Here is a 13959-nt window from a genome sequence, read left to right as displayed (position 1 = left end):
ATGGTAGACAATTGGTGCTAGTATGGGGGTCTCTGGCTGCTCTCAGAATGGATGAACCACATCCAATGGAAATCTAAAAGAAAAAAAAGAGGAGAGAGCACACGCCCCATAGCGTAAAATTGTACATTTAATGGTAAAAAAGGAGGGGGGGGAGGAAATGCACTCACAAGAGTTAAAACAATTCAGGCAATTTGTGAATAATTCACCACCATCCGGTTTCTCTGTATCAGGAATCAACAGATCGAAGCTCCCTCAGGGCTGTATGGACGATGTGGCTGCTACCAGGAAACCAGAGATGTCCTCAACGGTCAAATCAGTCTGTAAGTGTCCCAGAGATTGCCTCCTACACTTGAATGGCCGCAATGTTATCTCGCAATCGAGGCGGCCTCCTCGTGCACATGCGTAACGTCGTAGTGACACGATGACGTGATGATGTTCCCTGACGCGTTTTGTCACCAGATGGCGACGGTCTGGTCTGGTGATGAAACGCGCCAGGGAACGTCATCGCGTCACTACGACGTTATGCATGCGCACGAGGAGGCCACCTCGAGTGCAAGATAACATTACGGCCACTCAAGTGTAGGAGGCAATCTCTGGGACTCTTACAGACTGATTTGACCATTGAGGACATCTCTGGTTTCCTGGTAGCCACATCGTCCATACAGCCCTGAGGGAGCTTCGATCTGTTGATTCCTGATACAGAGAAACCGGATGGTGGTGAATTATTCACAAATTGCCTGAATTGTTTTTACTCTTGTGAGTGCATTTCCTCTCCCCCCCCCTCCCCCTCCTTTTTTACCATTAAATGTACAATTTTACGCTATGGGGCGTGCGCTCTCTCCTCTTTTTTTTTTCTTATATATATATATATCTCACTGTGTGTTTCTGTGTGTGTGTGTGTGTATATATGTATGTAATGTATATGTGTATATATATATATATATATATAATGTATATGTGTATAATATATATATATGGCACGCGCTTCTCTCTTTTCTTTTCTAATATATATATATATATATATATATATATATATATATATATATATATACTCTGTTGGCCTAAACCGAGACCGCAGCTTCATGAGCCACTACACAAGAGAACTCTCTTCCCATGAGTGCTAAAGCCCATGTCCATAAATACAGCGCTATATGAATGCACACACGTCTATAACACATACAAATGTACTATGTAATTCTATCCCTATATACCAATTGGGACTACATAGTATCCACACACATTAATAGTAATGCAACACCCTCTTACATTTCAACCCCTACCCACAGCATTGGTGTACACTCACCCTCAACACACACCTTTTGTAAAGTGCTGTATACCATGTAGGGTACCTGTTGGTTCTTTATAAATTTATATTTACGAACATACACACACGCGTGTGACCCCTAGGCAGCGTGCTTGTGCTACTGGGTGAATGATAGTACTTCCAACAGTAATGTGAAAGTAGGTAGTAGGGCTAGGTTTGGGAGGAAGTATGAGAGCTCTGTTTTTGACTTGTTAAGTTTCAGACGGTGGAGGGTCATCCAGGATGATATAGAAGAGAGACATTCAGAAATTGTAGTCTGTACAGCAGGTGTAAGGTCAGGGGTTGAAAAGTAAATTTGTGTGTCATCGGCATATAGGTGATATTTGAACCCAAGAGATGTGATTAGGTCACCTGGTTCATTGGAGTGAGCAGTGCGGAAGCCAGATTGTAGAGGGTCTAGGAGATAGTAGGTGGTGAAAAAATTGAGCAGGCGAGAGAATAGAAGACATTCAAGGAGTTTAGAGGCAAAGGGCAGGAGGGAGACAGGTCGATAGTTAGAAAGACAGGTAGGGTCAAGCTTGCTGTTTTTGAGTAATGGTATAACTGTTGCATGTTTGAAGGAAGAAGGAAAAGTACCAGAGTAGAGGGAGGAGTTAAAAATGTGTGTGAGTATAGGGATTATAGTAGGAGCAAGAGGTTTTAGGAGATGGGAGGGAATGGGGTCAAGAAGAAAGGTGGTAGAGGGAGAAGAGGAGATCAGCAATGACACATCCTCCCCTGTGACAGCGGAAAAAGAGTCAAGGAAGGCAGGTGGAGAGTTAGGAACAGGTGTAGGATGTGAGGAGGAAACAGAGGGGATGTCCTGAAGTATGGATTCCACCTTTTCCTTGAAATAGTTGGCAAAGTCCTGAGGTAAGATGGAAGAATAAGAACAGGCAGCAGAGGGTGGTCTGAGTAGGGAGTCAGACAGAGAAGAGTCTGCGTGGATTCGACTTGTGTTTGTTCATTAGTGAGGAAAGTAGGTTTGTTTAGCTTGAGACAGGGCAGAGTTGAATCAGGGTAGCATTTGTAGTGAAGGAAGTCTGCGAGAGTGTGAGATTTCCTCCAGAGGCGTTCAAAGGAACGCAGCATGCATGTGTGGGAATTTAACCAGGGTCTGGGGTTAGAATGGCAAGAATGGCAGAGAGAAAGCAGTGTATGAAAATCAAGAGAGGACAGGGCAAAGTTGTAGTTCCTGACCACGTTGTCAGGGTCTGGAGCAGAGCTGAGAGAGGAGAGAGAGGAGCGTAAAGTGGAATCAAAAGCTGGTAGGTTAATAGTGTGCAGGTCTCTGCAGAAACGAGGGGTAGATGGAGGTGGAGAAGGGGAGAAGCGAGAGAGAAAATGAAGTGATGGTCAGAGAGGGAAAAGGGGGAAATGGAGGTCAGAGAGAAAAGTTTTTAGTTAAAACCAGATCTAGGTAGTTACCATCCTTGTGGGTGCTTGCTGCAGTCCACTGTTGAAGGCCAACAGAAGAGGTCAGAGAGAGAAAGGGGGATTCCCAAGGGAGAGAGGGGTCATCAATATGGCAGTTGAGGTCCACAAGGAGAAGAACAGGGGAGTCTGAGGAGAGAAAGAAAGAGAGCCAGGATTCAAAATGTGAGAGAGAAACAGAAGGGGGTTGAGTAGAGGTAGGTGGGCAATAGATGACCACCACGGACAGGTAGAGGAGAGAAGATTTGGACAGTGTAGGGCTCAGAGGAGGGAAAAGTAAGAGAGGGAGGAATAGGAATGGTTCAGTAGCGACAGATAGAGGAGAGCAGGAGTCCCACGCCTCCACCCTTGCCATCAGGACGTGGAGTGTGAGAGAAAGAAAGGTCACCATAAGAGAGGGCAGCTTCCAGAGCAGAGTCAGACTGAGTGAGCCAAGTCTCAGTTATAGCAAAGAGGAGCAGAGAGTGAGAGAAAAAGAAGTCATGCACAGAGAGGAACTTGTTAGAAAGGGAGCGAGCATTCCAAAGGGCACAGGAGAAAGGGAGAGAGGAGGGAGGGTGGCAGGGGATGGGTATGAGGTTAGAGGGGTTCACACCAGAAGGAGTAGAAGTTGTATGTAGAAGGTGAGGATGAGAGCATGTAGGATAAAACAGGTACCAGGATTGGGAGAGATATCCCCTGAAGCAAGGAGGAGAAGCATGGATAGAAAGAATGTGTGAGGAGGACTTGTAGGGGTGTGTTTTGGTCCAGAGGGTATAGCTGTGTAGTTACAGAGGGCGCAGGTAAGAAAGGGGTTCATGTGAACTGAGAAGTGGCGAAGATGGAGATTTATGAATAGAGTTAGAAACATAATGAGACTTGTAGAAAGAAGCATGTATTTCGAAAATAAGTGAGGTCAGAGCAAATATAAATAGTAGCGGCGACATAGCAGCAATTGTTTAGTGTTGAGATGTGCAGTCTGGTATAGATAATACCCTCCTTTCCAAATTCAAATCCAGGATGCAGGGCCAGTAGATGTTGTGTTGTCCACTTGTTTCACTCTTGTCTTCCCTTTTAAGCCCTTATTGAGTATGTGGTGAAGCTGCATGAGTGGTGCTATATAAATCTACAGTGCTTCGAAGCGGCTTTATAGCAAACTGAATAGGGACCTAAATTCCTTATCCTATTTCTGCATTCTACTACCTCACAGAGACTATACACCCCGTAACAAAAACATTATGGGATAACATGAACAATACGTTATTACATGGCTGTACATTGCTGTGGTAAGATAACCGCTGTACTCCCAATCTTCTTACCATTTAATTTCAGCAACTCGATTTAACTTGCTCGGGCTACGGTTAACAAAGGTATTATTCCTTATTATGACTTAGCAAGGTCAAGAACAGGCAGGCCTTTGTTAGTCAGAGTGTAACTCCACTCTGATGATCAACCTATTAGTAAACACTCCTCATAAAGTACAGTATATTGCATAGTTACAGAAATAATCATGCTCCACCAGTTGCAAATATGAATTTCTTTAGTAGATCTTATGGGTTCCCATATGAAAAAATAATAATGCAATTGGTGCTATGTATCGACTCAAAACCATATATTTATTGCAAGTTGTTGCATGCATTGGCAACAAACATAAAAAATGTGTTTAACACATTTATGCCAGATTTATTACCATCACAGTAATAACAGGTTTCAATGATTCTCTGGAACAGATTTATCACTTTATGTATGGATCAATTGGGTCCTCCTTACCTCCCTCTGCTCTGTATAAATATAACCACTCCTTAAAATCCTACACGGACACTCACAGAACAAAACAGGGGCAAAATACATTGGCTCATGAATTCTAAGACGTAGATGATCAACACGTGCCAGCTGCCATTATTGATATATCATTGACAATGTTTATAAGTCCTTTTAGGATTCAATTTTTGTAGAGTTGTAATATTTAGCATGAACCATGTCTTACTAATGTGAATGAAGAGCACGGCATTTTTTTTAGTTAGATATTATTTTATTTCTAGTGCCCAAATGAATGACATATTCTAATTATTGACCATTTTTTTCTAACATTAGAAATATAAAACACAAAAATATACAATCTCTAAGATCTATGAAAAGTTTTCTTTGTTTCCTATTTTGCTGAAGTATTATTGCATTCTTTCTTTGTGTTCTGTTGTGTTCTGCAATACACAAGAAATACTGTTAGGCACAGTAAAACTTTGCCACCCAAGATGCCTTTGCTAGAGTATGGTTCTCATTGGAAACTTTACAGGTAAGAATTGTGTTGTGGAGTCTAAGTTATTGGTTCTGTGCTCCATGTTTGAGTTAATACATCTACTCAGAAAATGAAACCAATGTTAAAAAGAAAAAGAAACAGAGGCCTATGCTATAAGCGTCTATAAGCCACTTATCGAGCCCTTATCACACAAAATGCCTACTGCTATTCAGTAAACCTCAATAAGTGGGTTTGAATCACCCAAAATGTCAGCCATCATAAAAAAAATAGCTGGGTGAGAGGCGATAAGCCACTTATCAGCAGGTTCTGAAACTCGTGCATTTCTTGTAGCCGCGATTAGGTTATCGAGGCCTATCGTGGCTCTAGAATGGCGAATGTCTCCCCAAATCCTCACACCAGGAAAAGGCTGGTGTGAAGCTGGTGAGAAGCTGCTGAGGGGCGGCGATACAGGACGTAGAAACAAAAGGCTTTTTTTCTGCATCGGATTGATGCCGGGGGTCTCCGGAGCTGATACACATTAATATCAGCAACGGAGACCCCCTGCATGAATCCCATGCAATAAAAATTCATTTACATGAAACTTCATTACCTTAGCAGGTAACTGCTAAGGCAATGATGGGGTTAACCCCTCCCACTACCCACCAAGGGCCAAATACCCCCTTCACCCACCTCTGCAACCCACAATAAACACTAATACCCACCTCCTCTACCCCCACATGATTGATACCAGAGGCCGTGGGTATCCGGGGGTCCTCATGTGGTCCCCGCGGGTTTCTGTGGGCCCTCGGGTGGTGCCCACAGGTGACTGGGGTCCTCAGGTGGTCCCGAGGGACTTCGGGAGTCCTCAGGTGGTCCCAGTGGGTGTCTGGGGGCCCTCGGGTGGTCCCCTCAGGTCCCCGTTGGCCTGCGGTACCAATCCTGTGGCAAAATAAATGTGCAAAACATTTAAATAAATACACCCTCCTCTCCCCCCCCCACCCAACACATACAGTACAGTAATGGGAAAAATAACTATCATCCAGAGATGGATAATAGCTCATTTGCCAATTATAAAATAAAACATTAGCCAGCCAGCATAAAAAGTAAATAAACCCTTATACATACTCCTTCAATCATGAAGGGCATCCTCAGCAGCATACTCCAGGTCCATGTCCTCCGTTGCCAGAAACAATACAAGAAAAAATACAATCTAATGGCCCCTAACCCCTTAATCACCTTAGTGGTTAATAACCGCTATAGTAATTAAGGGGTTAACCACCCCCCTCCCACTCCTGCTACCCATCCGGTAAGGCCTAACCACCCAACCCGGGACCACTATACACACCCTCTAACCATTGATTGTTGGCTAGTGCTTTTATTTCTTGAATTGGTGTGTTTAGGTGCTTGTGTATATCTTTTATAATTGTGTATTTTTGGCCTTCATGCTTTTTATTAGGGTGACCATTGACTGCTATAGTGGCTTATCATGCCTATATTATATGCGTATGATGTACCACTATGCCAATAAATGGATAGAAGGTGGGTATAGTGCTCCCGGGGTGGGTGGTTAGGCCTCACCGGGTGTTTAGCGGGTGGGGGGGGGGTTAACCCCTTAATTACTATAGCGGTACCCGCTAAGGTGATTAAGGGGTTAGGGGCCATTAGATTGTATTTTTTTCTTGTATTCTTTCTGGCAACGGAGGACATGGACCTGGAGTATGCTGATGAGGACACCCTTCATGATGGCAGGGGTAAGTAGAAAGGTTTATTTACTTTATTTATGCTGGCTAATGTTCTATTTTATAATGGGCAAATGAGCTATTATCTATATCTAAATAATAGTTATTTTGCCCATTGCTGTTCTGTATGTGTCGGGGGGTGTATTTATTTCAATGTATTGCACATTTTTTTTGCCACATGATTGGTACTGCAGGCCAGCGGGGACCACCCAAGGGCCCCCAGACAACCGCGGGGACCACCTGAGGACCCCCGGCCACCTGCGGGGACCACCTAAAGACCCCCGGACACCCACGGCCTCTGGTATCAATCATGTGGGGGTAGAGGAGGTGGGTATTAGTGTTGTATGTGTTTTGAATGTTTATTGTGGGTAGCAGCTGTTTTAATATAAAATGTCATACTAGTGTAGATGAGCAGGGTGCCTCCTTAAGCAGAACCACATTGATTTGAGGTCCGGGGACCCCTGTCTTCCCGAGATACAGGCCCCGTTATGCGGTGCCGGTATCTCCTATGCATTTAAATGTCCTGCGTCACGTGACCATGGGAATAAAATGCATAGGATATACCGGCACCCCATAACGGGGCCTGTATCTCGGAAAGCAGGGAGTCCCCGGACCTGAAATCAACGCGGTTCTGCTCCGGAGACCCACTGCTCATCTAAACTAGTATTAAAATTTATATAAATTTTTTTTTATCGCTGGCGAGATATACGCAGAGAGAGCCGGCTCTCTCTGCAGCTAAAAGGACTCGCTAGATTTGGACTTTTCAGAGAGGCGATCATCACATTGCCGGCTACTTGCCCGTTTTGGTAATTTTGCTATCACAGGTAATCGAACACCGTGATAGCAACGCTCAAAACAGGTGAATTAAATGGCCCGGCGATTTTTTTAATGAAGTTTTATAGCATGGGCCCCAAAGTGTTATTGCATAGAAACATTGTGTTAACATTGTTGCTAAATGGTTTTATTGTGTGTATGTATTGTACAGTATCTATGTTGTTTTACTTGTTAATATGGTTACTCTTGTCCTCCATTCCAATTATCCTATTCAGTATGATCCATCTGTACTGTGGCAGTACTCTTCAACTAACTCATTTTTCAAGGGGGAGATGAGAAAACAATTTCTCAGTATGAGGGCCGGTCGAAAATTACAACATAGTTTTGGATATTATATATATATATATATATATATATATATATATATATATATATATATATATATATATATATATATATATATATATATATATATATATATATATATATATATATATATATATAACAGTATTTCAATCATTATATTTCAATAAAAAAGTAACCATGTGAACAAATTACACATGTTTAATGCTTTCATCATATATTTTCTTTATCTTGCCTAAAACAACATTCAATGGAAAAATAATCTACTTGAGCACAGGGTCCGCGGGCCATTTACAAACCCTTTGCAAGTTCGCTTTTCCCACAGGCGACAAGGTGAAGAGCCCTGTTTATAGTTTATTTTTATGTTTCTTAAGTTAATGTTGATTGCTAAAGATCAACTACCTGCATATGCTAAGACCCAATCGATGAGTGGAAAGGATTTTTAAGTATTTGTTCATACAGTACCATTTGATGATTTTCACGTTATGCACAAAGACTGCATTGCAATTTTAGACCTGAGAACATCCTGGTGAGAGATCTAAAGAGTGAAACAATAAACTGTACGGAAAAAACATGATGCAGATCTACAGTAATAGTTACAGATTCCACTTTAGTCAATTTACTATTTACTTAGTGTACTGAAATCTATTCGATAAATATGAAAAGTAGCTGCCTATTTTACTGATGTTTTACAGAATGTACGACATTTTAATTTTATTATTCAGAAATTAGTTTTTGTTGTTGACTAATCTACCTCATTATAATTAAGAAAACTTCTAAGTATATTGCTCTTAAAGAAACGGCTTCTCATCTTATCATTACTATTGTCATTTTAAGCATTGACTTTTTTTGCCTAAGCAAGTTCAAAACATGTTTGTTTATTTTGGTATGCTGTTCAGCCAGCTCTTTCTCATCATTACTAATTATTCTCTACAAGATCAGAGGGGCCAGTAGTCCATTGCAAAGCAGCAATAAAAAAGGTGAAAACAGCAGTGTTACGCCACTTAAGGTACAGTATGTTCCCATGCACTGCTAAAGCCTATGAGAGCCATGGTATAGCTTCTGTGGTCTAGGAGACTTGGTCACAGAGTTTATTCACCACTCACCATCTCGCCACCAGCCGCTTCACCGCCAAGCTAAGTACCTTACTGGGCCTTTGCCTAAAAACCCCTCAGCCTAAAAATGTTACCCCAATTCTATTACCCTAAAATCCCCCTTACTCTACAAACCTTACCCTTGTCTCCTTACCCTAAAAACCCCTTAGCCTAAAAACCTTACCCTGGTCCCCTTACCCTAAAAATTTAATCTTCTAACCATTAAACCCCTAAGCTTATCCCTTAACACTAATAAATACTAATGCACTTACGTTAGTGGCAGCGGCTAAATGACAGAAGTGGGATATCCGGCGATGGTTAAATGGCAGCGGTGGGGTGGCTACAGTGAGATGCCGGTAGCAAGAGGTCCCATTCCACTGTACAGTGGGACTCTCCAGGGGTCATAGACACAGCTACTGTAACTGAATTATTTTCCATGTTCAGCTCTCCAAACTTCTTATTTATGTGCCAAGTGACCTCCAAGAAATGTAGCCACATTTATCTACATGTGTTGCTAAGCTTTGCATGTCTGAAGACCTCTGTTGAAGGCTTCCTACTCGAAGGCTTTAGTAGTGATATTGGCTGAAACACTTATTAGTAGTGGCTCAGTAGATGACACTGCTGCTTAAAAGCTATAGGTTTTATTCAGTTTCTCCTCGCCCTGAAAATCATTATGTTGCAAAACAAAAACAATATTGCTTATTACTACATACAGTATTTACAATTAAAAGTCTCTGTTGGCTTCCTACAATAAATGCAGATTGCCTGCTGCAGTGCTCATCCTTAGTGCCCTCTAACGTCCTTAAAAAAACGCTTTACAGAAAATGGACACTGCAGACAGGAGTTTGCCTACAAATGTATTCTACTTTAAATCTTATATCTTCTAGTAAGAACTACTGTAAGCTCAGGTTGCTTCTAGTGTATATTGGGATGCTTGTCATCATAGTACAATTTTGTATGCTTAGTTCAGGGGGGTTAGATTATATTCCTGCTAACATAACCTGCTTTTAAAAAAAATCATGATAATTTTACATCTTATGCAAAGAAAACATTGCTTTTTATGATTTTATATCTAACATTGTATCCCTTTCTTTGTTTTTCTTTTCTTCTTTCTCTTCTACCACTGGATGCAATGCACTGGCACTAGTGAACTGCAGCCCTCCCTTGACAGGGCTAGAAGTGCTAGTACCAACTGCTTGAGACCAGATACTAGTTTGCATTCACCAGAACGGGAAAGGTATAAAACAAAGACTTATTCATTCTTATCATGTGTGGTAGTGTTTTTCTTTTTGTCATGTTAATCTTTTACATGTCATTCAGTATTTAAGCTTTTTGTTTTTGTTAATCTGTGTCATGCGGTGTGTTTTTGTAGTTCCATAAATGCTTTTCCGCACCACTGCTTAAAGGGTCATTTGTCCTACAGTATGTAGCCAGAATAAGCCTTACCACTTGTGTGTATTCATTACAATAACTTGAACCATAATAATGACAGAAGCACAACCTCCACGAAAAAGAAGTCTTCCTGATAGGGTGTGTCAACTCAGAAGAGGACATTGGGGGACATTCACTAAGCTTTAATAAGGGTTATCCCACGTTAACTATCATTTAGTCACGGAAAAATAAAATGGGATCTCTGTGCAATAAACCATATTAGAGTTTAATACAGTACATCCCGGCAATTAATCCAGAAGACAGTAGTAGGTGTAATCATTAGTATCTCCCCCAATTGTGAACAAAACTGACAATATGTCATATTGTTTGCACTTTTGTTTGCAAATTACGTGTATAACAATAGCTCGTTCTTTTATAATGTAGCAGATTTAGTCCAACATGTGAACTGCCATTATATCATCTCGTTCCTATGACATTGGTTATACTTTACCAAATTTGGGCAGAAAAGGTTAATTTAAAGGTTTATATGCCAATCCAAATTATTTTATTTGAATTCTACTATATATATTTTAATCACACTATACTTTTGTATGGTATTTATTTGCTGTTTGTTCCACTTTTGCTTTGACAGTCATTTTAATAATGAAATATAATTTTGTTGCAAACAAGCTGCAGAGCCTAAAAGATGTAGGATAATACACTGAATTAAGTTCATTAGATAAATATAGAAAGAGTCTGCACATAGTTACTTATCATTAAACTAACCATTTTATTTAATCCTCAACAATAACTACATTAAAGTTCTCGTAGGATTGTGTATGGTGTAGGTATTTTCATCTACCCAATGATGAAATGGATAAATAATTTGTGCCCAATTGTCATGTCTTTATTTTATAGTACAGTAATATGGTTTTCAACTGCAATCTTTTTGTAACAGGAGATGAAATCATGCAGGTGTGTCTAGAAGTTGTTCTGCAAGCTTTCTTTTTTGTCCTTATGTCTTATCAGCTTTGCTCAGTTCTTTCTACTGGTTAGGCAAGCTGCGTTGAAGGCGTCAAGCTCCTTGATTCGGGTTTGGGTCTTTTAAAGATTCCGTTTCATCTAGCACCATACATTGATTGAAAAGAAACTGAAATCTCTAAATTATTTAAAAGTATTCCTCCTATTTTACCAAGTCTTTCAAAAGAAGCATAATAACCAATATCACAGAATATATAACTTATAATATTTCCATTTAGTGGCTAGTCTTGGTCTCATGCCTAAAGAATACTACAGTGATTCCAAAAGGTGGCATTATGAAGCAGATCTGAGAAACTCACAAAGGTTTGAGTCCCTAACAAAAATGTGTTTAGATAAATAAAGTTCAAAAAAAGAATAATTTCACAACAATAACCCGTGCCTATTATGGTACATCCTGAAATACTGGGGAATACCAGATTTTCTTCAGCTTTTGCGATTTGTGTCAGTCTGGCTTTGATTCCCATGATTACAGATGTGAGAAATTATACAAAATGTGGTCACAACATTTTTAACATTCTTTCCCCAAAATTCTATTCCTTCTGCAATGTTTCGCCACATTAGTAAGTTCAGCGAAATATCTCCACGCACTGAGTTTTACAAGCAAATCTAACCATTGTAGAGAATTCCACAAATTGGTATAATACACCAAATTGCAATGCACTTTATTCTAATGCATGGCGGCTCGCTTGTGAACTCTGACAAACCAGGTGAACCAGGTAAAAAAAATATGTCGGCTGAAATACAACAAATGTCACCTGGTTGGCCATATTGAGCGAGAGGTTTGCACATCTCTACTTATGATGATTGCAAAATGTGACACAATGAAAAACAAATGTTTTGCTAAAGTTAAGAGGTACTGTTCACAAAGAAGTTACATGCCACCGATCAAAATCAAATGTGCCATCTACAATTTATTTATCAGTGTCACAAATGTATTCTTTTGGTTTAGTTTTCTTTTCAGATACAACAATTGAAAAAGCAGAGTGCCGACAGTTACTACAGTACTTAAATCTTTATATGTCACTTGTTAGGATATCATGGTTTCCTTACCCATTATACGCAAAAACAATAGAAATAATCATAACCGTAAGACTCACACTTCTATCCCAATTTATTTAGCAATATTTTCACAATTTGTAACTTTTTTGGAACTTTTCAATATTTCTGATTTTATTATCTATTATTACGAGTTTGATACAGGATGCCAACAATAAAACATTTATTAAAAAAAAAAATATTGTGACAATGGCACAAGCTCAACATATTGCATGTAACGAATTGATCACTTTGGGGTTATGACAATGAAAAATCTTAAACTTTCGCAAAGCGTTGGAACATTCACCAATATACAGTACATTTGTTGTGTGCATGACAGGATTTGGATTAATAGAACCCACTGTGTTAACTACTGTGTCAAAATGTTTACATGCAGGATACCACGGATTGTACATACATACACAAGAGGAAGTCTGTGGTCTGCAAATGCAACCACAACAACACTTCTTAAATAAGTGAAGTTGGTTTAAATATACTTTATAACTGTGTTTCACCTGCTATAGGTTTGCCTTCTTTCGAAACTAGAATTAGGGAGGGTAAACAATGGGTAAATAGACTTCTGTCAAGTATCATTTTTTTTTTACAAAGTTCTCAATATTCAAGAACCCTGTAAAGTATTTGTTCCATTAACCAACAATCTTGGTTTGGATCATTGTGCCATGGCAGTTATGACTATATCCTCCATTTTAATTTGTATTGATCTAGTAAGTTTAGTTGTGGCTTTCTCCTTCCTGACATGAAACCATTCTGTTCTTCAGCAAGTATCATATACAGATAGCCTGTCAGTGATGTTCCTGCTGACTTTCTCCTCTCCTTCATACTTAAAGGTCACTATTACATATGCTGTGAAAATATCTTCCTTGTGCAGAGAAATATGTCAGTCACTTTCATTAGAATAGAACTAAACTGTCTCTAGCACTGGGAACACACATTAAATAGGGGCCTAAAATTCACAACAAGGGAGATTCTCTAGCTAGACAATGAATAAACTGTCTGCACATGACTCCAGATTACAAACACAATAGGACATATAGTTTAAAGCCCTGTGCTATTTTATTTCTTTTCTCTACTGGTACTGTAGCAAATATTTTCAAAATAACATACCACTGGTATAGGAAGCGCATGTAAATACAATTCTTATGTATTTTATTGCCCAAACAAACACATGTTAGACTAAGCATCAAGGAGGCTTTATTAGTGCAACAAAAGCTAATATTTGTTAATTTTGTAATATTAGAACATTTGATATGTACAGTAGGTTCTTTGGAAGACTATGTTAACACCATCTCAGACCTGGCAGGATATTGATTTCTCTAGAGAAGAGAATTACAGGGTTCAAAAATGAATGTATTCTATTATCATACGCACTGTAAAGGGGGCATTCAATAAACTGTGATAGTGCCCAGATCGGCACTATCTCCAACTAAGACATAAACCACTAAATCCTACTATTCCATCTCACCATTTCAAATATTCCTGATTCAAATGAAAACATGCAAAACAGAGTAATACATATCCAGACGTAGGCACAATTAACCTATTTGTAGCTAAAGGTATAGGGGTTATCTA

At 39.7% G+C, this 13959-nt stretch overlaps 1 protein-coding gene across 30 annotated transcripts in view; it reads left to right on the top strand.

Annotated features, from left to right (window-relative positions):
• RIMS1 (regulating synaptic membrane exocytosis 1) overlaps positions 1–13959 on the top strand; it is a 489535-nt gene that overhangs the window by 317708 nt on the left and 157868 nt on the right. For 16 of the 30 annotated variants that reach the window (XM_075598054.1, XM_075598041.1, XM_075598040.1 and 13 more), the window contains 2 exons: positions 4932–5009; positions 10070–10159. The exons of 6 other annotated variants lie outside the window; for them this stretch is intronic. In XM_075598054.1, the coding sequence (XP_075454169.1) occupies positions 4932–5009; positions 10070–10159 (168 nt within the window). The remainder of the gene's footprint in view (positions 1–4931; positions 5010–10069; positions 10160–13959) is intronic. 8 more of the 30 variants (XM_075598043.1, XM_075598042.1, XM_075598035.1 and 5 more) reach the window with 1 other exon arrangement.

The sequence above is a fragment of the Ascaphus truei genome, chromosome 4 (assembly GCF_040206685.1).
Source record: "Ascaphus truei isolate aAscTru1 chromosome 4, aAscTru1.hap1, whole genome shotgun sequence".
NCBI classification, from domain to species: Eukaryota; Metazoa; Chordata; class Amphibia; order Anura; family Ascaphidae; genus Ascaphus; species Ascaphus truei.
The sequence above is the reverse complement of the archived record's forward strand: the minus strand, read 5'-3'. Positions and strand labels throughout refer to the sequence as shown.